A 27,322-nucleotide genomic window follows, 5' to 3' on the forward strand; every position below is an offset into this window, starting at 1 on the left:
TTTCTACAAAAATGATTAACATTGAAAGTAAAATATATTGTTTAAATATAAAAAATTAAATGGAAAAGAAAATGAATGTTTACTTAACATAGATAAAAAAAATATGAATTTTTCACATGCAATGAAATAAATATAATGAAAAGAAACTGTAGTTGTTACAAATCTAATTAAACTACATAATAAATATGAATCCAGTTGATGTGGATCGTAATCGATTAAGTAAAGAAACGTAATATATTGGGATTTTCAGATTAAGTAACATTGTTTACTTCTGATGACTTTCAAAACTGGAAATCGCTTGGATCAGTAACTCTGCTAGACTGCCAAGATTTTATAGAGTTTGTTCAAGGAAACAAGCTTAAAATGTGATCATCCATTTTTGGTTTCATTCTATGACAGATTGTAGATTATTTTCAATTGCGTGCGTGGACATTTCTTTTGCAATCAATCACTAAAATACAATATTAAATCATTGATAACACACTTTAACCAAAATTTAGTTGATTTTAAGCAAATAAAATGTTTACTTTTAAAATGTTCTGCACTGTACTGGCTTTGTAAACTAACAAATTTAAATTCAAACAATGTTTACATCAAGAAGAACAAAACTTCACTAATTAAAATCAAATTAGTTATAAAAATGAAATTGTTTTTTTTTCCCTTCTCATTCATTTGACATGTGGATGGCCATTGATAACATTGGAATCTTATTTTTTTTTTTTTAAATAATAGTAAAAAAAGAAAATTAATATAAATATTTTCAAATTATTTAAATAATTGTCCTAATAGAAATTCATGCTGTTGAAACTGAAGATACCCAGACTGGAATCAGTTCTGCGTTGCAACTGTATGCATTAGTATAGACATGTTGAATGAAGCTTTGTGTGAATGAGTAGATGTACAAATATTTCAGCTGAGGATAATGAAAGAAAAAGTCGAAAAGATTGGAATGACTCAGTCAAAGATGACTTCAAATAATGGCACATAGAAATGAACATTAATTATACAGTTTCATGGAGAAAACCACTTTGGGTCACTATGGCTAAAGTGTAACCCACATTTGATAGGGAAAAGATATATTAATTGAAGAAGATAAAATAACCAAAAGAAAAGAAAAAAAGAAAGAAAAGAGGAAGAAAAGGAAGAGGAAGAAAAGGAAAAAAGCAGCAAAAGAGAAAAGGAAAAAATAAAAAAGGAAAAGGATAAAACAGAAAAAGGATGAAAAGAAAAAGAAAAGGAGAAAAAGAAAAAGAATAAAAAGAAATTTACCAAGTCTTTCAATGCTTTCTTTGATTCCTTTCATTCCAGGGATGGCGGCAGTGGCCTCGGATGTAAAAGACAAGATTTTCCTCTTTAACACTTTGTCAGAATCTCCAGAATAGGAACTCGCTCTAAAGGATTTCAAAAAAACACTTTGTTAGTCAGGAAATAAAAATGGAAGACAGGATATGAAACATGAAATAGTTTAGAAAAACAAACACAAAAGAAAGTCAAGATAGCTTTTGATAATTTCTCTGAAAACCTTGAATTTGATGAAGATGATTACAAAAACATTAAATAACTTGGTCATTCGAATACGCAGAAAAAGTAAATCATTTTTGTTTTGACCAATTTTTATGCATCGGGAGATGAGATTCACTGACTTAGATAAGAAGCGTGAGAATTTTGGTTAATTTAAAAGCAGTAATTAACGATTATGTAGATATTAGTTTGGCCAAAAGATCGAAAAAGATTTAAATCTCCAAAATTATTTACCAAAATTAATTCAACTTTGTTCAAATATTTAATGACGAAGAATTCTAAAATGAGGTGATATTATATCTGAAAATTTGTTGCATTATGGTAAAAGGTTTTTTTTCTTAACTATGGAATCACCGCTTATCAAGGCTTGGAGGTCACTAGAGGATAAATGTCATTGAATGTCAGGTGACACAACACCGTGATGATCAGTGATGGTGGAAATTGTGTAAAAATTAATTATTTAAGATGACGGTTCAACATAAACTTGTTTACATTAGACTTGAAAACGACCATGTTATAATCAGCTGGAAAGCAACTCCATGATATTATGTTCCACAGATGAGCAGTTCTAGGAAAGAAACTTTGCTCATGGAATTTGTTTAGTTTCAAGCACAAATAGAGAGCAAGACAAATTTTTGACAATGGTTGCAGCTAGGCGAGTGTTTGCTACAAATGTTTTACAGGCGCTGGGGGGGGGGTACAATAGACTGAAGCTGAGTCAAGCACCTGTGAGGTTTGCAGCGTCTCTTTAGTGAGAAAGAGGAAGCAGGGAGGAGAAAAGGACATCGTTCACTAGATTTCGAAGTCAGTTTTGTATCCTGGTTTGGGGTCTATCTAAGGCCATTCTTCAGAATATTTGATTTGTCGGTTCATATATATCACAAGATTATTGATGAAAAAAATCTAAATAAGTAATTTTAAAATCTGATCTTTCTTGCTTTTGTCGCCATAAAAACATGTTTGTAAAACTGAATTGGTAATTATTTTTTATAGAATTTGCATTCAGTATAATTTTGAAATGGCAGATAATTTTTGGTTCTTATTCAGAATCCCCTCTATATTAAAAAAAAAAAAAAAAAAAAAGAAATATACCTGTGACAAAACAAAAATACATTCCCAAAATTACTTAAATTGATAAAGTAGTTTTATTTTCATAAAGAAAATCACTTTAAGCTATTAATAGAAATTTGTAGGCATTACAACATAAATCTAGTAAATTTGAATTATTGCCGAGTTATCTCCCTTTGTTTTTTTAGATTATTTTCAAAATGGCATACAATGTTACTGATAAAATTTGATTTTCTTTGTTACAAATAAAACAATTTGAACAATTTACGTAATTTTGGGGATATATTTTCATTTTGTCACAAGTACATACATATAGAGATGTTTTTTTTTTTATGTTTTTTTGATTTCTGGGAAAGAATCTAATTTTCTTTATTCTCTTTGCCTTTTTATGGAAAAACATCCTTGAGCACAACATCCTCTTTCTTTTGGATCATAATTTTGTTATTGTTCTTGGTTTTAATAATGGAGTTTCATGAAGGAGGAATAGGCTTTCTTCCTTACATTTGCACTAAGTTCTTCTCACTTGAGATATGTCAGCCATTTTGTTTGCTGTTTTAAAAAGGTTGGAAATGGATGAAGCTATTGAACTGAAAAACAATTTTTCCTTACCCGAATTCATGTAGTCAATATTTCAGGATTAAAATATACAAAATGATAACAAAAGATGGCACATGTGAAAAGATATGTACTGAAAGTGAAGACACTCTTAAAAAATTTTACTTTCACATTTCAATTTTTTCTTTCATGTGTCAGGAATGAAATTTTTAAAAAAATTATTACCCAAAAAGTAAAGTTCAGACACTTGACGCTTGTGTTAGGAAATCATTGAAATGACAAATTATGTCATGCAGCAAAGACAAGTTTGGATCAACCATACAAAAATAGATATACATGCCCTGCATGTAAATATTTCATCACAGAAAAATATTTGACACGAGAATAATTTTTTATCATTTTGATTATTCACAGACTACTGTTCTCATCTTGAGCTTTATTCTCACAATGTTTTGGTCGACCTTTGTCAAACTTTGGAATCTGCACAAAATTTTGAAGAGAACCCTTGTCAATCCATGAGTATGCTCCCATTCCAGCAGTCATGACTTGGTAGAATTCCTAAGTAATTCACAAGGACCCATGGCATAGTGGATAAAATACTTGGTAAAATTCACTTGTAAGTTGCATTCTTCTGGAGGTTGAAGATTCATTCTTCAATATGGATGTCACTAAACTACACCTCAACTCCGTCATGGCTGATGAAAGGTTAGCTTGCTTCCCTCAAATCAAATAAATAAAAGGTTCTGTTCAAAATTCTCTACAGATTCTCAAATTCGCATTGCAGTTGAGAACAGCACTTGGTTAAAGGTTCAGGGATTCTGATTGAGAAAGCATCCTTCCTTCAGTTTAATTGAAATCATTCGTGAAAATAGTTTTTTGACTTCTTTCTAGTGCAAGAGTGAATACTAGGTCCCATGGTCCATCATAATAACCATTGATGAGATTGTAGGCCAAGATGAGATCAGCATTCAAAGCAGAAAAGATTAAACTTTTCAAGTCAGCTTTCACATGAGTTGACAGTCTTTGAACTCTCTCCACATACTGAACATTAGGTATTAGATATGGAAGACATTATACTCTAACAGCGTTATGATGAGGGCGACATAAAGAAATACTTCAGAAGCAAATTTGCAGAAAAAAAACATTCTATGAGAAATAGAATACTCCTTGTAATAAACTCGTACAACTAAAGTGGAGTTCAGTTTTTTATCATAATTTGTTCCAAAAAACTGTTCTAAAACTGAATTGTTTAAAAATCAAATCATTTTTCCATCGAAAATAAGCTAAACTATTTTTTAGTTATTTAATGAGTTAATATACAAAATTATCAAGCATCAGTTATTGTTTTCGATACTAAATCTATCATATAAAGAGCAGTAGTCTGTGTGTTTGTATGTTCAGCTAAAAATAAAAAACTACAAAACAAAGACACACAAAATTGGTATATTCTTCATTAGTGTTGCCCTGGATGGATATTATCTAAAAATTAAAAGAAAAATTATTCATTCTTTGGGGATCAAGTGGACCAGATTTCATTGTGGTAGGGGGGGGGGTTCAGTTTTTCAGTGTTATGTAATTTAGAAAGAAAATAAGGATTCATTACTAGAAGAACCTATTATATAAAAAAGGAGAGTTGCGTGCGTGTGTGTCCATCTAGAGAGGAATGGGATGGGCAGAGGAGAAAGAAGGGATTAGAGAGAGAAAGATAGAGAGAGGTAAAAAGATAAGTTTTAACAGAAATAGGTTTCACTTTGGACTTGGGCAATGCCAGATATCCCTGCTGACTTTTTTGTAAAAAAATTCTTTGTAGATATTAAGGCGATTTTTATTGTGCATTTTGATTATTCTACTACACACTGTAATATATTTTTAGTAAGTATTAAAAAATACAGTTCCTAATAAAAATTACAAATTACAATAGAAACCCAGATTGATTTTAAAAACTCCGAAGTGCCAATCCTGTTTCGGTTACCATTGGTGTCGTAATGTTGCATCCCTGTGTTTGTTTCAGAAATACTTCAATGGAGTGTGCCAGACAAATTTTTTGCACTTGTGCGACCCCAACATAATACCTCCAACAATCAACAAAATAACCTTGCTTCATTGTAAAGGGCTCATTGCTTTAATAGCATCTTTCCTTGAAACGTTGATATTTGGAATTCCTTCCTTGTTCTCTACTTCCATGACTGTACCAAGATGCAAAAATTTAAATGTAATGTGAACAAACAGCTTGCTGCAAAATTCCTCACTTTGGATGTCCCTATGAATCCATCCCTATGAATCTGGTCCCAAGTTCACAACAGTGGCCACTTATATCTCAGTTGAAATATGCCTTGCTTGGAGTAATTGAAGTAAAAAAATAAATACAAAAAATTGCATTTTTACTTTTGATAAATCCTGGGGGGAGGGAGGCAATTCTTTTTTACATTTAGCAACTTTTGTATTTTCCATTTTTCTTGTAGTTCATGAAAAAATTAAAATAAAACTTGCTGTAAATTTGGAATTTTACTTCATTGTAACAAAAATTCCAAGTTTCTAAAGAAATGGCAGATATCGTTTAGAAAAAAAAACATTGTGTTGATCTTCCTATCTTTCCTCTTTCAATCGTTACATCAATAATGTCTATCCTCCCATTTTCATATATCAATAATGTCTATCCTCCCATTTTCATACATCAATAATGTCTATCCTCCCATTTTCATATATCAATAATGTCTATCCTCCCATTTTCATACATCAATAATGTCTATCCTCCCATTTTCATATATCAATAATGTCTATCCTCCCATTTTCATACATCAATAATGTCTATCCTCCCATTTTCATACATCAATAATGTCTATCCTCCCATTTTCATACATCAATAATGTCTATCCTCCCATTTTCATACATCAATAATGTCTATCCTCCCATTTTCATATATCAATAATGTCTATCCTCCCATTTTCATACATCAATAATGTCTATCCTCCCATTTTCATACATCAATAATGTCTATCCTCCCATTTTCATACATCAATAATGTCTATCCTCCCATTTTCATACATCAATAATGTCTATCCTCCCATTTTCATACATCAATAATGTCTATCCTCCCATTTTCATATATCAATAATGTCTATCCTCCCATTTTCATATATCAATAATGTCTATCCTCCCATTTTCATACATCAATAATGTCTATCCTCCCATTTTCATACATCAATAATGTCTATCCTCCCATTTTCATACATCAATAATGTCTATCCTCCCATTTTCATATATCAATAATGTCTATCCTCCCATTTTCACTTTAGCCATGATCTTCTGGATTCCAATTTGGTCTTTGAGTTTCTGAGAAAAAACTACCCAACATTTTTATTTGAAAATCGATGACTTCCTGCCTTTTTTGCTTTAAATGTCTTAAAAATAAAAATAAGCACAAATATGTGTAAAAACAACTCACAAAACATGCCAACCTTATAAATTTGGCCACTAAGTCATAATAACACCTGACATTTCAGTGTCAGTGAGCATTGTTTGGGATAAATTGAAATAAAGAAAAAAGTTTTAACGTACAAAATTGAGTGTCAAAGGTTCGATAGTTCTTATTCAAATTATGTTTTATAAAAAACAAAAATATTTTTTTTTATTTAAAAGAGTAAGTTGTAACCAGTTGGTCTATGTGATATGCTTATAGATCAAGGCAACCGCGAAGAGAGGATGGCCGATATAAATAAATCAAGGCAGGAAATAACTCAAGGACCAGTGTCAGCAAGTTGCAAAATCTCATAGGCAATTACAAGCAAAGAAAAAAAAATCTTTTAAATAAAAAACAAACTTACAATAGAAACCCAATAATTGTATGTATGAAACAAGTTGTAAATAGGAGTTTGGCCACTTGAGTGAAAACATTTCATAAAGTCATTTGAAAAAATTACAACACCAAACAATATAATGTAATCGGTGTGTGTGTGTGTATTATTGACAATCACCCCCTTCCGATTTTCACAGGCGTCACTGTCCAAAAACCCTATCTATCCATTAACATGATGCGTATCAAACTAAACTCTCTCATAACTGTCATGTTTCCAAATCTATCTTTTTCCATTATGCCATCACTACATGTAGCCTAAAGATCTTTGTGTTTTTTCACGTCTTAGTTTATATTATGGCTAGCTGAAATTCCATCTATTAAGTTAACATTCCTGGGAAGTATTAAATGTAAATAAATATTTATTCTAAATATTTTTATTACAGGGTGGAACGATAAAATTGTTCCCCTAGAAAAGACATGATTCCATTTCCGTTTGATGAAAACCAGTTTTCTCTTTTTGTTGCAAACCATCTACTACTTGGTCAGTTGCGTACAAATCCCAAGAACAATAGGAACCTTTTATCATTTCTGAAAGTGACACAATGTTCAACGAGCGAGATCAAAGATGCATCTCTGTACAACTCATACTCTCTACCAATCCAATATTTATGATAACAGGACCACTGCCAGCATCCTCAAAATGCAAATCCAGATAGCAAGGACGTTCCCAGGATGATGAAAATAAAATTTCTGGCCACGGTTATGGTCTTTGGTGTGGTTTCAAGTGAGGGCCACATCATGCCACCGCATATCTTTGAAGTCGGCTTGAAAATCAACACCAAAGTATAACTAGATGTGCTGAAAAGTGTGGTGATCTCCTGGTGCAATCAGGTGACCCCTGGCAGACCCTGGGTGTGGCAGCATGACTTGGCGCCAGCCCACAAATGCAAAGAGACCCAGGCTTGGCTTCAGAAGAAGTGCTATGACTTTGTACCCTTCTCTCACTGACCCCTCCTCCTCCCTCAATTTGAACTCGCTGGATTACTTCATTTGGTTATTCATCGAAAACATCACCAACATGACCTCCCACAACACTAAAGCCAGCCTGATCGCCACCATCCACCGAGTATTCGCCAAACTCCTGCTGGCACCTGAAAAAAAGGCATGCTTCTTCCAGTTCCGGGCCTATATCGAGGCGGTGATGGAGACTGAAGGCGGCTACATTGAATAGATGTCAGCTCTACTACATAATCAAATTACCTGAATTGATTTTTTTCAATAAAAGTTTAAAATAAAGCTGTAGTATTGTTTTCTTTATGACGACAATTTTATCGTTCCACCCTGTATTCTGAAACATATTTTAGCTGACAAAACTTTTTGACATGAATAATCATAATCGTTGACCAGCACACCTTTCAGCATTGCTTGATCAATATCTAATAAGGTTATCAATTTTTATTAAAGGAATAAAATCATTTTTAAAGTATGTTTTTTCCTGACACTTTCGGTGGTATACACTTATTTTAAAAAACAGATTTTACTTTTTTCTTTTTCTACCATCAGGTAAAACTGTTCAACCCAGGCTAGCATGGAAACAGACGTTAAACGATGATGTGTTCTTGATTCTGATGGTAATATTATCTTAATCAAAAGGTACGCCCCTCACAAAGTCTTGTTAACGATTGTCTGAGTCTAATATGTCTGTGGAGTTGATGCAAATTTGAATACGAATTGATGGATAACATCACCAGCAAAATCAAGAAAAAAAAGTTTTTTGAAAACAGATGTATATCATTGCAAATTTCAGAAAATAAAAATGATTTTATTCATTTAATAAACAAATTATATAACCTTATTTGATGTTCTTAATTTTTCAAATAACTTTAAAAAGTTGTGAAGTTTTCCTTAAGCAAAAAAAAAAAAAAACCTGTAATTATATGTAAAGGGAATTTCTGGTTCATACATACATTATCACCCTTTACTCCAATTTTAAGATATGAACTCGTTTTATTGACGAAGATGCAGAAATTATAGCAAAAAAATAATTATATATATATTTGTTTACTATTTTTTGGGGCGGGGGGGGGGGAAGAATTCCAACAAAGTGCTCGATTACAAAGAAAAACTTTCAATATAAGAGCTTAATATTTATTTAATTGTACAGAAGTTCAGAAAAACAATGTTTTTCTGAACCTCTGTACAAGTAAATTAATCTATGATATAAAGCTGTGTGTGTGTGTGTGTGTGTGTCTGGTCACGAATAGGCTCTTTTATGGTTGACTATTTTAAAAAACTGATTACATATAATGATAGATGTATCGAGACACAGGAATGGGTATGTTTGATCTGGCAGAACGGTGGTTCATTAAAATTGTGGGGTTTGCGTTCGTGCCTGGTCCACAAAGTATGGAAAAAAAAAAAAAAAAAAAAAAAAAAAAAACGTTTACAAGTGTTTTTGATATAGATGTACATAATAATACTTTGATAAGTATGTTTTAACTTAAATAGGGATGGTATAATAAAATTGTGGGGTCTGCGTTTGCGCCTGGCCTCCATAGAATGGAAATAGTCACAAACTTTAATAAAGACTTTTCATATCTATCTGCGTTAGTATACTTTGATAATTATGTTTCAGTTTGAAGAAATATGGTATAATAAAATTATGGGGTGTTCATTCGCACCTGACCGTCATAGAATTGAAATATGTCACAAAGTTTAATATAGATCCACAGAATATTGTGATAAGTGTTTCAGTGTGAACAGGTATGGTATAATAAATTATGGGGTTTATCTATTTTATTTTTACTTTCATCATATTTTGCTTTGGTTTTGATACCCCCAAATTTACAACTCTTCCTTTTCATAAATCAGAGTCCATTTTCTGTAGGCTGTTTTTGAACCCAGTCAACGACGGGAAAATCAATATGAAAAATATATAAATGTTTATATCTTTTCTGTATTCATTTCCTGTGTGTTGACATGTAGGAATACAAAAAGTCTTTTTGAAAAAAAAAAAAACCCAAGAATGTTTCCTTCAAAAGCACATAATTTTCGACCGATCCTTTGATCTACCTCAGTGTGAATGATAGACATACCATATATATATATATATATATATATATATATATAAATAATTTCAAAAATTTTATCTGATGTCAATGTTGTGTCAAAAGTGAGACTCAAACTAAAATAAAATTTTGCGACTTCAAAGCTAAGATTAAAGTATAGTATCTGTTCGGTACAAAGATGGAATAATAATGTCATGAGATCAACTGAATATCCACTGAATAAAAATATTTTAAAGCATGGCAGCAATATACAACAGGTTAAGGATAAAAGCTGAAATTTTTCACAAAAGTTAGAATTAATTGGAGAATGGAAAATTTCATTCAGAAATTAAAAATTTAGAATTAGGATTATGTGTTAGAAAATCTATCGCACTTTTGCTTCTGGGAATTTCATGGTGAAGTGTTTTGAGTCCTTCACTGATCTATGGAGGTTGGAAAAGCAATGTACTTGCTTCAAATTACTGTAAGAAGTAAATCAAATCCCAGAGCAATATAATGGGGTTATTTGTTGTTCTTTTTTAGATGCGGATGTGTAAAGTGTATAAGCTTAGAATCAAGTAAAAAAAAAAAAAGAAAATTTTATTTAGAAATTAAAAATTTAGAATTAGAATTGATATGGCAGGAAGTATAAAGCACGTCTGAATCTTTGAATAACGGTGATATTGTGGTGGGGGGTGAGGGTAGGGGAGGGTCTGTATTCGCATCGACTGTTCCCACCAGCAGTATTCCACATGAAGAATACAACTGTGGTATTCTCATGGGTCCTATTAGCATTAGTATTATCATTTTCATGTTTTAGATTTTCATATGATTAGTTTGGAAATTTTTTTAATTAAAACTAAAAACATTGCCTCTGATCAAACCAAGCTAAACTTTTGAAATATCCATACTGAAAATAGCCATTATTTAAAAATCTATTTTTGAACTGAAACTTAAAAATTTTTTTTTTTTTACAAATTTATGCTTCTGCCATTTGTTCCTTTCTTTGAATTATACAAGCAGTACAGGTTGTGCAACTCATTTTAATGGACAAGTTAAATCAAAAGATGTAAAGTGACGAATGGGTAGCAGCACATCAACCCTTCACAAAAAAACACTTGTCTAGCTACAACCACTATCAAGAATTTCCCTTTTCTGTGCCTTAATCTAAATGCAAATTCCATGAACAAAGCTTCTTTCGCAGAACTGCCCACTTATGGAACTCTGTTCAACTGGTCTGCTTCTCGGTTGTATGCAACATGGTAACCTTCAAATCCAATGTAAACAAGTTCTTGTTGAGCCATCCCCTTAAATAATCAAATTCTACCTAATTTCCACTGCTGTGACCTCCATACACTTATTAACCTTTATCCTCAAGTGGCCTTCAGGACTTGATAAGTGCTGACTCTCTTGTACCCCCCCCCCCAAAAAAAATAAAAAAAATTGGGGATTATTTGGATTACTCAAACTACTGTGTTCATCTTCACGGTTATCCTCACAACGTTTCAATGATGTAGCCTTCAACTTTCTTCAGGTGTATCTTGTCTAACTCTAGAATGTTTCTGTCGACCACGTGAATCTACATGGAATTTTGAACAGAACTGTTTATTTAATCCACGGGGATAGCAAGCCCTCATTCCAGCAGCCATGACCAGGTAGAAGTCATGATTCACAATTGTATTTTGAGTGTCGCCCACACCAAAGATTGAATCTTCAACCTTCAGAAGAAAGTCACTTAGAACTGAATTTTACCTAATACTTTATTCGTTATGCATGGGGTCCTTGTGGATTCTCAAGTTTGACAAGATGCATCTGAAGAAGGTCAATGGTTACATCGGCCGAGACATTGTGAGAATAACACCCAAGATGAGAACAATAGTCACAATTATCAATGGTCATCTCAAAAATTCAGAAACAAAGGTGTTTTATTAGTTTTAAGAAAGAAAATATTGCTGTTCAGTTGAAAAACAACAAAATGACGTGATGCAGATTAGGATCAGAGAAGATAAACCAACTGAAAAGTTCAGCTTTGATTCACGTTAATCTTTACATTAAAAGCTTCAACAAGTTATCTGATGAGGCGGAATATATTATCCATATAACAACATAACAGATGGACTGATCCAATGAGACCTTGACATGATTTGGACATTAAATCAACAAAGAAAAATATTTACACTTTATGAAAGACTAACGGGAGTACCCGGCGATGCCCGGGTGTTTTCAGGTGTGTGTGGTTTTGGGTAAATCCAAACTCCGGTGGGGGGGGGGGGGGGGTTTATTATAAAAAAAAAAATGGTTTTGGTAGGTGAGTATGAGGATCGAACCCGAACCCTTGAGGCAAAGTTGGAAATTAAAGTGTGAAAAAAAAAAAAAAAAAAACTTGCAACGTTAACCATTGGGCCACCGCAACATACAACGGAGACACGTTTGAATTTATTTAACTATTAAAAACAGGTGTCCGCAATAAAAGTTAACTCTGCTGCTTCCATTTGACCTAATTAAGAAGGTGAAATAGAAGTCACGCAGTTAACTTTTGCTGCGAGGCAGCGTTTGGGTTGGTTTACCCAAATTTGACTGTTTTTTCCCCCAACAGATGTTGGGGAGGGGGAAACCAGCTCGCAATTGTCCAGATTGAATAGCAATTGTCTGGTATACAACATTGATCAAAGCTGATTGCTTCTGGACGTTTCCCGGCGCGATGCCGAAAACACCTCTGTTTGAATTAGTTTCGCTTTTTATACGAAAAAGCCCAATCAACACGTAAGAAGCCAAAATAGCAATAATTTCGTAAAAGTCGATGTAAATAAATCTAGACGTGACGCGCTTTCCCAAATCCTCGATATTATTATCTAGTTCTAAGCAATCGTAACTCCCCCGGGAGCGTGTGCGAGAAAAGCCTTTGCGAGACATACACAAAATGGTCACACACATTTTGCCTTTTATATATATACTAGCGGGGGGGGGGGGGTACCCGGCGATGTCTGGGTGTCTTGAGGTAAATCAAAACTCGGGGGGGGGGGTTTAAATAATAATAAAAAAATGTTTTGGTAGGTTAGTATGAGAATCAAACCCGTACTCTTGAGTTGGAAATTAATGTGTGAAAAAAAAAAAAAAAAAACCTGCTACGTTAACCATTGACCCACAGCGACAACAGACAATGTTAAGTGGGTTATTTAACTATAAAAAGAGGCGTGCGCAATAAAAGTTAACTCTGCTGCTTCCATTTGACCTAATTAAGAAGGTCAAATAGAAGTCACGCAGCATTTAGGTTTGTTTACCCAAATTTAATTGTTTCTTCCCCCCAACAGATGTTGGGGAGGGGGGAAGCAGCTCCCAATTGTCCAGAACTGTCTGATCAAAGCTGATTTTCCCGGCGCAATGCTGAGAAGGTATTTATTTGCTCCTCCACCGAGCAAATTAGGCACAAGGCCGATTTTTAATGTGAGGAGTGAAGGGGAAATGGGAACCAACTCCCCGGGGAGTAGGGGAGCTGGATAGTGACAATTGGTATGAAGGGTTGCCCCTACATTGACCAAGGTCTTATATGTGGGGTCGCCCCCACATATGGTCTTTGCTTGCAGTATCTGCCGGACAGATACTACACTTGGATCCTGGCCCAAGGGCCAAGTACCAGTGCAATGCCGAGAACACGTCGTTGGAGTTTAGTTTCACTTTTTATACTAAAAAGCCCAATCAACACGCGAGAAGCCAAAATAGCAATAATTTTGTAAAAATCGACGTAAATAAATCTATACGCTATGCGGTTTCCTAATTCCTAGATATTATTATATAGGACCTATATACACAGTTTTAACGATAGTAACGAACCCGGGAGCGTGTGCGAGAAAAGCCTTTTGAAGACATACACAAAATGGTCACACACATTTTGCCTTTTATATATATATAGATATAGAAGATAATAATAATCTATATATATATATATATATATAAAAGCAAAAATGTATGTATGTATGTGTGTGTTCGTTTTTTCTGTATCTCCGCAAAAGGATTTTTTTAGGCGGCTTCTCGAAGCCGTCACTCATTTTTAAAACTTTTTATATCACATCAAAATCATAATATCTACGAGTTACGAATGGAGGTCGCCCGTCTATTTAATTTGCCCGACTCTGAAACGTTAAATATTCAACATTTTGGGATTGCCACATGTTACTTTCGTTTTTCGGTATAAAAAAAGCGAAACTCGATTCAAATCACTGGCGCCAATGGTCTCTAGAAAGCGATGTAACGTTTGGTCAATGTCGGCATACCGTCGTCATATCAGATGGTTGCTTTCATTTTGAGAATTTTGAGACGATACACTCCCCTAATAAACGGGGGGAGTTGTTTTTAAACAAACAAACCGGGTCATTGACCTCATTAAAAACTGTTCCGCAGAAAATGTTAACTGCTGAATAGCTATTGCTTACGTCGTTGTCGTAACGCTCACACAAAATGTTAACTCTACGACTTCTGTGCGGGCACCTGTAAATTTTGCTCTTACTTAAATAAATTCAAACATCTTTCAGTAACTCATTCTGGCTGGCCGAACGGTTAACGGTTCATGTTTTTTTCTCTTTTTATTTTCCAACTTCGCCTCAGGGCTTCGGGTTTGATCCTACCATCTTGCCAAAACTTTTACCCCCCCCCCCCGGTTTCTTTTTAATTTAAGAACACACACACCTCGAAACACCCGGGCAACGCCGGGTACCCCCGCTAGTATATATAGAAAACAAAATTGGCATCACATTTAACGAATCACTTATTTGATCATCCCCCTCCCCGTTCTTTACAGCCGGAAGTTAAAGTTGTTGCATTTGACTCATATTTTGTTTTGCAGTTGACATCTAGTTTCAACATAAATTTTAAAGATTTTATCGAGTTAAATTTTAAAAAGCATCTAATATCTTTTTTTTTAATGGAAATTATTACCAACAAAACATGAAGCTACTTGATGAAACGTGCTAAAAAATAATTCAAGTCAAAAACTAATCAATGGTAAGGGTTATGGATAGATTCCGATCTAGAAAACAGCAAGTCTTTCCCCTTTGTTAAAAACATTGCTCATGAAACATGAGGACAGGAGAAGAAAAAGTGAGAGTTAAAAGATGAAAGTAAACTCCAGGTTCACTTTCTATTCCCTTAACTTACTCATATCCATTCCCAAACATGGCAAACTGCCACTGAGACATAAGGGGCTACTGTGAATTAAGGACCATGCCTATAGGTACACTAACTAGAGAGTTGAGCAACGAAACAAAACAAAAATATATCCCAAAAATCATGTCAATTGATCAAGTAGTTTTATTTTTATAAAGAAAATCAAATTTTATGAATAACTAAAGAGTAACTATCTCACCTGCCATTTTGAGAAAAATCTAAAATTACACAGGGAGATAACTCAATAATAATTCAAAACTTACTAGATTTATGCTGTAATGCTTATGAATTCTCATCAATCACTTAAAAATGATTTTCTTTATAAAAATAAATCTACTTTTATCAATTGTCGCAATTTGATATTTTCAATTTCGTCATGCAGGTTTTTTTTAATTTTTGTTTTTAATATATTAAAATTATGTACAAGAACTAGAAATTCAAATTCTTCCAAATTTCTATAACAGAATGTTTATTTTATTTAAAAAATCTGATTGTTAAAAGAGTCAGATTGTAATGATTAAATATCAATTGCTGAAACTTTTTTTAATTTGCAGCTTAAATTATCAATTCATAAAATAAAAACAAAAAAAAATTCATTAAATTATCAATTCATGAAATAAAAACAAAAAAATAGAGAACAATTATAAATATCTGTCATTAATTAAAATAAAAAAAAATTTAATAAATCCTTCCAATTTCAAATTAGATGCTGGAAAAAACATGAGCAAGAAAAATGGAGAGTGCAAGACAGATGAAACGAATTGAAAAGAGGATGAGAAGAGAAAAACAAAGAAAATGAAGACAGTAAATCTATTCTCAGTATTTATCTTCTGAAGATACCTATATGAACGTCTAGCTACAACAACTACCAACAATTTCCCTTATTTGTGTCTAAAACTAAAGGTAAATTCCATGAGCAAAGTTTCTTTCTTAGAACTACCCATCTGTGGAACAATAACACGGGGCTGATTCTCAGTTGACTGACTGTTTTCAAGTTTAATGTAAACAAGTTCCTGTTGAGCAGTCTTCTTACATAAACAAACCCTACTCAAGTTTTGCTGGCCACCTGACTCATTAACCTTATCCTCAAGTAGCCCTCGGGCCTTGATAACCGGTGACCCAACTATTAAAAAAAAAAAGGACTCCCTCATTAAAAACAGAAATAAAAATTTTTCTTAGAAAAAAAAAATTCATAGGCACAAACATAGGAGCTGACCTCTGTTAGATTGGATGTGAATTGAACTGTTGCCAGCAATACAGCAATACAGCTACCAACTTTCCAAATTAAACTAGATTTTCCAATGACCTCGTTCCTATTTTAGTACAACACTAACCCTAACCTTGTTGCACTCATCGACTCGCACAGATACAGAGTAAAAGTATGAGGGTCATTCTAAAAGTAAAGCCTCCTATTTTTTTTTCTTTTTAACTCAAAGTTTTAATTTAAGTTGAAGAGACACAAAGACTGGAGTTGCACCATTAAAACGAGCAACCTGTTCTCCAAAATTTATTTTTCTGCATCGTCATCACCATTCTCAATGCACTTTTGGCAGGAATTCAATGGCTCATCTCCATGACAAGAGTCTCACACTGTCAATATCTATAACAGTGAGATGAAACTTTCAGATCATGAATGCATAAGTTCAGTGATCATAACAATTCAATTTGCAATCCCTTCTGATCAATTCAGGCAGAATAAAAAAAAAAAAAATAGGAGCCATTACTTTTGGAACAACCTTTGTAATTTAATATTTATCTGATGTTGCTAAAGTTTTTGTTTTTAATTTTATTTTCAAACCTAAGATTTCAGGAAGTTAATATTGGTTTATATTTTAATGACATGTTTGAAACGGTTATGTCAAACTGTGTAATAAAATCAAATGTTTATATATATAACTAGCAAGGCAATCTGGCATAGCCCCGGACAAAAGTGTAACATTTCTGGATAGAGATCTCTTGCTTAGATTGAAAGTATCGATGCATACAATAGTGTAATAATCACATACAGCTAAAAAATCTTATATTTCATTCAAATATAAAAATATTTCAATCGAGCTCCGATAGTATATGAACCCTAATGTCAATCTGCCTCATCAAATGCCGTGTGTAACTGATTACATATCTTTTGCTGCATTATTTGAAATTAGGAAAATTGGGTCGCAAAATTGAATGTAAAATTAATTAAAACAACAAAATTTCCGTTATTGCTTCTATTAGTGAATATGAAAGTACGTTTAGTGCTACGTTTATGTAAAGTAAAATTACGTCTCTCCCTCTCAGATAGGGTCCAAAAGAGTCTTCAACCTAATAGATCCCACTTCGTCAACAAAGCTCCAACTTCTGTCCCATCATCAGGATGTTGTATCTCTGTGCCTGCTTTACAAGTATTTTAATGCAATGTGCTCTGATGAACTCATTGCACTTGTGTCCCCCTTCACGTACATATCCTTGACAAACCCAGTTTAGCAACAAGATCACACCCTTCACTGTTGAAGTCCCTAAATTCCAGGAAGATTTCTACTCTAATAGTTTCTTCCCTTGAAAACTAGACTTTGAAATTCCTTTCCGGCTACCGTGACTGTACTGATATGCAGAAGTTTAAATATAATGTAAACCAACATCTTCTTAATCTTTCCTAGGCATGGTCCTAAATAGTACCTCCTAATACCTTATTAAGGGTGAACGAGAGTCAAAAAAAAAAAAAGTCAGAAAGTTAAAACTTTCCAAATCAACATCTTGCTCTTTATTACTGATTATAATCTGATCACATCAGTATCACAGAATTGCAAAAACTCACTAGCATCCCATCAACATCATTTGCTATCAAATGTAAAGTCTTGAAATATTTTAGTCCCGTTTGTGAATGGACAAAGATGAACATAAAGGAAGCAAACATCTAAGATCATAAAAATTGGATGACACTTAACCATACTTAGTGCGTATTCTGCAGCTAAGAAAGGAAACGTTTAACAATAATCATCTAAGTTAAAAACGATGTAAATTACTTTCATGTTTGAAGGTTTCCTTTGAAATTTCTGAAACTATATTCAATTGGGTGCAGTATACCCCCTCCACCGATTCCGTAAATAGTTTCATTATAATTAATAGGAATTGCACTGATGTCTTATTGATAATGGCAAATGATAAAAACATCAAAAATACAGAATTGATATTTGAATTATCCAAACTATTGTTTTCATCTTGAGTGTTATTTGCATAACATTTCATTTGATGTAACCTCAGACCTTTTTCAAATGCATAGTGCCAAACTCCAGAATCTTTCTATTAACCTCTGGGAATCTACACAGAATTTTGAACGGAACCCTTTATTAAATTCACAAAGACACATGGTGTATGGATAAAATACTCAATAAAATTCAGTTGTAAGTTACACTCTTCTGGAGGTTGAAGGTTCAAGCCTCAGTGCACTTCTATGAATTTAAGTTCCCATTAAAAATTCCATAGAGATTCCCGAGTTTGACTAGACACACCTAAAGAATGTTGGAAGTTATATCGACCAAAACATTATGAAAATAATAATCAAGATGAGGGCTGTAGTTTGAAGAATACAAATAATATGAATTATCGATCCTCATTTAAAAAATGCAGAAATATAAATACAATATTGCAATGGTCAACAGATTTCTACAGTGAATAAAGAATTTGATGATGAAATATTGAGTAAATGTTTATGAAAAAAGAAAAGAAATAAACTTTTAGGAGGTGGAGGAGGAGGAGGAGGAGGTCTTCTTACCTGTCGAAAGTTGCTTTAGATTTTTTAGTTTTTCACCTGTCAGGTTTATAGCAAGAAAGCAGAAAGAAAAGAACACAAGAGAGACTAAAATAGGGATAGAACAAGAAATGGTTGGAATTTTAAACATGCTAAAATCTTCAGTCATAAATTTGAGAATTTTTTTTTTGAATGATACAAATTTCAATTTTCTCGGCTTAAAACAGAAACATCAGAAAACAAAACTATGAACTATTTTCATCATTTCCAACAAATGCTTATGTAGAAATAATTTTTACTCATATTTACGATGGATGACGGTTTTCATTAAAAAAAAAAAAAAAAATTAAAAGGTGGGGGGGGGGGTAGATGGCTCTTTCCATTTGTTTTTTGGGGAGAGGATGACTGCTTCCATTTGTTTTTTGGGTGGTAGATGATTGCTTTCATTTGTTTTGTTTTTTGTGTGGGAAGGAGATGACTCCATTTGTTTTTGTGGGGGTGATGACTGCTACCATTTGTTTTTTTTTTGGGGGGGGAGCGGATAACTCTGTAGCGAGCTGCTACTACTACGAAACTAGGCTGTATTCTCACCTTAGTTCTCTCTTTCTCCCTACTCTTTTCTCTTTTCCTTCCTTTCTTCTTATAAGTCATCAGAGGTTCCAGCCAATGAAAAGCGAGAACGGTTTACGTGGGACATTCAAGTGAAGGAAACGTCCTTACTTCCACGGCGACTAGAGACAGAACACACGCCTCATTCCTCAGCTCCCGTTAGGTAGCTAAGAGGAGCATTGAACATTAATACAAACTTTACAAAATGCACTGTCTTTCTTTGTAACCAGAGTTTCGGGAAAACACACACATATATTGGATATATAAAACCTCATGAATTCATAACAAAGTCGCGTTACACGTCCTCATTTTTATAAGAAGACAATGTCTTCTTTGACCAGTATTTCTTTCTATTTCAGCGCTCCAGTTCTCCCTGTTATCGGAGGCGCCCCGAAGTGGGAGCCTACCGAAATGGTGACCTCTAATTAGTACCCATGTTAATGTATGGTAATAATACCATAACTCTTTCTGTTTGCTTTTGGAGGGTGGATGACTATTTCCATTTGCTTTGGGGGGGGGTGACTCGTTTCATTTGTTTTGGGGAGGAGGGATGATAGTTTTCATTTGTTTTCTGTGGGTGGATGCCTATCTTCATATTCACAATGGAATTTCAAAACCAAAGATGCAAAAACAATGTCACTGCGACTCGGCTTTTTGATACTTCAACTCAAAAATCTATTTTCAAAATATATTCATTACAAATCCCTCACAATTTTAACCCTAACCTCATACCCATGCAGATTTACAAGTTTATTGTTTAATTTTCCAAACAGGAATGAAATGTGTTCATTTTTATCTATTTGTCATTTCTTATTTTAGTTTGAGCCATGACCTAAAACACCATTCTGACAGAAGAATTTGTGCTCAATGACAATGAATAGAAAATTAAAAAAATTTAATTTTTGAATGATTAAATTTCTAGAGAAATTCTTTAAATCTGTACTTAAGTTGGAAAGTCAAGAGAAACAAAGAAATGGCTCCATTAAATAAACAAAACATGCAAGTAATGACATATTCAAAGTTTAAAGTGTTTGCATCAAATGCTTTTTTTTTTACCTTTTTCTTTTAACAAACAATGTTGCAAATAAATCTATACTATTTTTGTGTGTGTGTGCACAATATAATGGGATTTCAAATCAATTTATGGTAAAAACACGTACTTACGTGTCATGTCGAAATAAAAAATTCAAACATTACAAAGAAATAATCGAATAAGTAAAAATAAAATATATTGAATTATAGTTTTATAATGGATGTTAATGTTGAAGAGATTTTAAATCCAGAGAAGATAACTGCAGTCCATGATTGTAATCTGTTATTTCAAAATACATAATTGCAGACTGCAAATATCTGTTTTTTGGGTTTTTTTTTGTAAAAATTAGTTCCAGCAGATCTTCTAGTCGATCATTTTTTGTAATCACTTTTTTTTTTTACTATTTTCGACATGGCATGCAAGTATGTAATGATATTTGTACATAAACTGCATTTTTTTTAAAACTCTTCATACTGCACAAATACTTTTTTTAACATCTGAAGAGAATCAGATCCAAAATAAGAAACAAAAATAAACGAAATAAACTTTTTATGTTTCCAAGACAGTTTAGATATTAAAGAAATCTTTTATGAAGAAATAAAGAAATTGAGATCAAAACAAATCATTTTTGTTTATTTACGCTGACTTTCTAAATAAAATAACATTATTATGAATACTAAAATACTGTTATTTTTTAATGAAAAACAAGATGCAAAAAAAAAAAATATCTGAAATAAAAATTAATGCTTGAATTTTTAAGTCTTCACAAATTTTTACATTAAAAAATATGATTTAGAAAAAAAATGAAAAGAAAAAATATTGCTTTTGTGAAGAACTTTGAAAATGAAACAAAATTGAAAAATAAATTTGATCATCCAACAAGAAATGAACCTGAAAATAAGTGAAATAAAACCATGCAAGATATAGGAAAAAATCTCATGATCAAAAGTGAAAAATCTCAAGTTTCAAATCACATGGGCACAAAATAAAAAAAGGGGGGATGAAAACTTTCTGCAAAAATTTTGGAACCTTTGCACAAATCATCACAGAATTAGTCGAAAAATGAAAGATAAAAAAAGAAAAAGTTGCACGTCATTCTCGACTATAAATGAAACAGCAAACAGAATAGAAAAGCAAACATTTATAAGACAAATTCTTTGTTGATTCCTTCTCGAATATTTTCTTTTACAAAATTAAATTCAAAAGAGAAACAGACAACTAATGTTTATAATTTTGTCGGATCGCATGAAAACAAACAAAAAAATTTTTTTTTTTAATCACTAAAGTTCCAAGGGCATTCTAAAACTAAAATAAGTGAATCGAAAAATTTCTTTAATATTTTTTTTTCTTCTGCAAATCATGAAGATTATTTAAAAATCAAGAAATGAAAACCATGCAGCATTGGCTTTTGTGGCCAACAAAAAAAAATATTTAAGAAAATTGTTTATTAACGTTTGATGCCAGGAGAATTTGGCATCTGTAAACGTTTGTTACAGTTTTTAGTTTAACCAAATTTTACAAAAACGAGTTATGGAAAGGAGGGGGGGGCGTGAATACCAACATAATGAAAGTCTCATCAGTTTGATGATACACAACAAAGTAAACTTCCCATCTGTGTAACACATTACCATGGTACTACTTTCCTGCAGACTACAACATGGTCGTCTTCAAGTTCAATGTCAACAAATATGTTGATCCATCTTAATTAAATTTTGTCAATTCCATTCATTATTTTCAATCCAAACGACAATTACATTAACCCTTATCCTCAAGTGACTTGCTAAGTGATTACACATTAGTATAAAAATGGTGGAGAGACAATATAAAAACTTCGATTTAAAAAAAAATTCAAAAATAACTTTTTTTTTTGTTTTTCTGAAGACATTTGAAATAGGAGGGTGTCACAATAATACTACCTCGCCTCCCCCCTCCACAAAACTTTATTTAATAATATAGTAAAAAGTTATTTTCAAAATGTTATCACCTAATTTACCTGAATTCCTACCAATTTATAATGCTACACAAAATTTTACAAAAAGAGGGGATCCACTTTGAACAAAACCAAAAATAGCATTGCAGAGAGGTTGATGCAAGGGTTTTTTAAATATAAATTTGTGGATGTTATCAAAGAAATATGAACTAATATAATAATTGAGGGAATTTCCAAAATGATCTTGGCAAATTAAGAAAAAGGAAAATCTGATAATCATCTTATGAAAATATTTTTCTTCTAATAAACATATGTTCAATCCCAAAGAAATTTGGGTTTTCTTCAATTAAAATTAGAATGTCAATTGTAGGAACGCAGGTTGTTCAATGATTTTTTTTAAAAATATTTATATGAAACTAATTGTGAAAAGAATTGGTCCATTATGTAATTAATAATATTAATGATGATGTAATAGTTTTAAATAAGTTTTTTTTTTTTAATCTAGCAAATTCAAAATTTATTCAACTCTCCAAAAAATAACTAGGGTTATTTAGTGTTTATACACTTAAACCCATCACTATCGTCTTCTAAGTGCAATAGTTTAGTTTATCGATATCTTGTGGCCCAAATCGATATTTGATCTTTTCTATTTCTGCACAAACATTTTGGATGAATATTCAACAACTTCAGCCAACAATCAAAATGGAGGCAGCATAGAAATAGATAAAAGATAATTATATTTATTTCAATTATTAATTCTTACAAACACCTTTTTTCTTCTTCTAAGTGAGGTTTATTTAAGAATTTTTTTGAAAGAACAGAAATTAACATCAACACTGATTAATGCAGCTGAACTGGTTGCAAGTAAATTGAGTATCAGTTTGGTTGATAACATGAAATTTTAAAAAGATTATATTTTTTTCTAATGTCTGGTTCAGTTCTTGTTCAGCCATTATTTTCAACTGGCAGACTCATCCATTTTTTATCCCTTAAATCCAGACATTTTCTTTTCACAAAGCAGAGAAGTAATGTCACTCCAGCAACTTGGTTTGTTGATGTTTATATAGTGAAAGGAGGAGGAGTGTGAAATGAATAAGCAGACACTTTTCTACCATTATTCCTGCACGACCATACCTGCCTGTTTATTTTCTTTCCTTTCTCTTTTCCGGTTTTCTGCATTGCTCTCAGCTTTTATAAACTTTCATATATATATATATATATATATATATATATATATATATATATACGTAAATAAAAATGTATGTTTGTTCGTAATCGATAATCTAACTTAACCACTGGATCGATTGCTTCGACATTTTGGCATAGTATTTTCATGACATGACAGGTGTCGAAAAATGCTGAAAAATCTCGATTGTTAGTCATGTGCGGAAAAACTTTAGCAATCGCATATTTATTGCTTCAGTATTTTTAAATGCTAAACAAATATATTTGTTTATATTTCTCACACAATCACATTCACATTGCAACATACAAAATAAATCATATTTAAAAATTTACTATAAATGCTGCAATACAATCGTTTAACAAACAAACGATTACTGATTATTGATTTTTGAAACTGAACATGCTGTTTTTTTTGTTTTTTTTACCAATCGTGTATTCGTTGCTTTCGTGGTTAGTATATTTATTTTTAAAACGTTGAATTAACAAATATATTCGTTCATACTTCCTACACAACTACATTGGAAAATAAAAATTATATATTAAAAATTCATTTTTAATGTAATACAACAGTATAAGAAGCATAAACGAATAGCAGTTATTCACGGTGTATTTTTTTTTCTTACACACACGCACACTGTTCCTATTTACTTGCCTCCCCAACGCGGCAGAGTTAGACACAAGGTTGGTTTTTAATGTATGGAAAAATCCAGCTTTTGAAAAAGGGATACTTTGGATAGGAACAAAAATAAAAATTGCCTCAGTCTAGAAGGATTTCTCCTCCACTGATTGAGGACAAAAACTGTTTCTCTCCCCATCCATCTCCCTCTCTTTCCATCCATCCCCACTATCACCCTCTCTCTCTGAGCCCCTTTCTCTTTCTTCTTCTGTCTAACCCCCCCCCCCCCTATGTCTATCTCTCAATCCCTCTCTCTTTATCTCTATCTCCCTCCTGCCAAAACTCCTCGGCCTAACGTTTATAGGGAACATGAACTGGAATATATACATTGAGAGTATTGCCAAGGCTGCTGCAGAGAAGGTGGGCTCTCTCTACCGTGCTAGAAAACTACTTACGCCTGAAAGTATCCTGTACCTCTATAAGGCCACCATTCGCCCATGTATGGAGTACTGTTGTCACATTTAGGCTAGTGCATCTGTTGCGTGTCTCTCACACCTAGACAAGGTTAAAAAGAGAGTTGCCAACCTGATAGGTTCTGAACTGTTATCTAGGCTTCCGCCTCTGTCCCATCGACGAAATGTTGCATCCTTCTGCCTGTTCTACAAATACTTTAATGGTGAATGCTCTGACGAACTGCAAGCACTTGTACCTCCTCAATGTGACAAATCCGACAAGCAACTAAGTCCCACCCCTTTACTGTAGAGATCCCTAGGTGTAAGAAAGCCTTTTACTCCAATAGTTTCTTCCCAAAAACTGCAAGTCTTTGGAACTCCCTCCCGGGATACTGCTTTCCCAACTGTACTGATATGCAGAAGTTCATCCTGTTAAAATCCTGTTTTAGTCACCTAAATTACTTACAGTGAGAATAGAAAGTTATTTGAAAATTACTGCTAATTATACCAGCACAAGGAGGAACAGGTAAAATCTTTCTAATTAAATTGATTTTGGCAGCCATTCGATCACAATGACATAGCCTTAGCTGTTGCTTCATGCAAAATTGATGCAACCTTATTACCAAGTAGAAGAACTGCTTGTTGTGCTTTGAAATTACTATTAAACATTCAATTTTTCAAAACTCATGTTCAATATCTCCAAAAACATTCAGCATGGGAAAAATATTGCAGAAATGCAAACTTATTGTTTGGGATGAATGCACAATGGCACACAAAAAAATGAATGCACAATGGCACACAAAAAAATGAATGCACAATGGCACACAAAAAAATGAATGCACAATGGCACACAAAAATCACTTGAGGCTCTTGATCGATCCTTGCAAGATTTGCATGTCAATGTCAGACCATTTGGGAATGCAATAATATTTCTTGCAGAAGATTTCAGACAAACGTTATCTGTTATTCCTCAATCAACACTAGCAGATGAAATAAATGCTTGCCTCAAATACTCTACTTTTTGACGCCATGTAAAGACATTAAACTTAACTTAGAATATGCATGTCCAGTTATAGAATGATCGATCCAAAGAGAAATTTTCGCATCAATTGTTGGAAATTGAGAACAGAAAAGTGCCGGCTGATCAGAGTTAAGGACGAATTTCATTGTCTCATAACTTTTGTAATTTAGTTACATCAAAATAGTTGGTAAAGAAGGTTTTTCAAATTAATTATAAGAATTCCAGCTGGCTGAGTGAATGAGCTATTCTTGCAGCTCAAAACAAAGACGCCCATGAACTTCATGATATTATTCAGCTTAAAATTCCAAGTGAGGTACTTACATACAAGTCTGTTGACACTGCTGTGGAAGCAGATGAAGTGGATAATTATTCAACAAAATATTTAAATTCACTAGATTTGCCAAGGATGCCACTGCATGTACTGCAATTGAAAACTGGCATACCAATTATCATGTTGTGAAATATAAACCAACCCAAGTTTTGCAATGGCACATGGCTTGCAGTAAAAAAAAAATTAATGAACAACATCATAGAAGCAACAATTTTGACAGGACCTTTCAAAGATGAAGATGTCCTCATTCCATGCATTCCTATGATTCCACTGGATATGCCATTTCAATTGAGGAGATTGCAATCCCAATTGAATTGTCGTTTGCAATCACTACAAAGCTCAGGGACAATCTTTACAATTGTGTGGCTTATATCTACACACTGACTGTTTCTCACATGGACAATTTATGTTGTGTGTTCAAGAGTCAGCAAACCAGAAAATCTCTATATCTGCTCAGAAAATGGAACAACAAAATATCCACAAGTACTGAGAAATAAGCATATAAGAAACATGCATTTTCTCATTTTGGGATTTTTTCCATTTCGCCAAATTGAGCCACAACAATGTGTAGCAGGGTACAGCTAGTACATATATGCTCTGTTCTTATATCATAAACATTGAGCTCCTGATAAAAAGATTAGTATACAGAAAAAATATATATTTTAACAAACACACACATATATATATATCAAATGATGCCATATGCCCCCCCCAAACAAAAATGCATTTACCAACCATTATTCTAGACAAGAAAACAATTTTCTTTTGATGATTTCAATATGGTTTTCAATAAGTACATTTTTTACAAGGGAGACAAAAATTGCCAGTTTTACTACTACAAAAAAAAAACAAGCATCATTTAATTTAAATTAACTTGTTTAAAAAAATTTTTTTTTGTATTTGAATTTAAAGATTTAAAATGTTTTTTCTAGTGTTAGGGTTTATTAATGTTTGCTTTGTTGACCTTAAGTAATTTGCCAAATTCATTTAGAATGAGTAGTTGGAGAGATCAAGGTATTGTCTGCCATCTTTTCATTGAATGAATTGCTTGGAGGGGGGGGGGTGATATAAATTTTTTAGTTGATTATCAGACAATAAAATAGAAAATCAGATTTTTTTTTTGCTTTCTTTTGGCTTTGATATGAAAAAAGCAATCAAGATCTGCATAAAAAGGGGTGATAAAGCCAAAAAGACAATATTGATTTTTGGATGATGAGAAGAAAAAAGAGGCAGCAAAGAAAGGGAGATGAATAAGGAGGAGGAGGAGG

At 32.8% G+C, this 27,322-nt stretch overlaps 1 protein-coding gene across 12 annotated transcripts in view; it reads right to left on the reverse strand.

Annotated features, from left to right (window-relative positions):
• The window catches only part of LOC145260510 (CDK5 and ABL1 enzyme substrate 2-like), a 144,106-nt gene that overhangs the window by 61,274 nt on the left and 55,510 nt on the right, over positions 1–27,322 (reverse strand). For all 12 annotated transcript variants that reach the window (XM_080118665.1, XM_080118718.1, XM_080118698.1 and 9 more), the window contains one exon: positions 1,270–1,391. In XM_080118665.1, coding sequence (XP_079974791.1) covers positions 1,270–1,391 — 122 coding nt within the window. The remainder of the gene's footprint in view (positions 1–1,269; positions 1,392–27,322) is intronic.

The sequence above is a fragment of the Euprymna scolopes genome, chromosome 3 (genome assembly GCF_053919585.1).
Source record: "Euprymna scolopes isolate OS-2025 chromosome 3, ASM5391958v1, whole genome shotgun sequence".
Lineage (NCBI taxonomy): Eukaryota > Metazoa > Mollusca > Cephalopoda > Sepiida > Sepiolidae > Euprymna > Euprymna scolopes.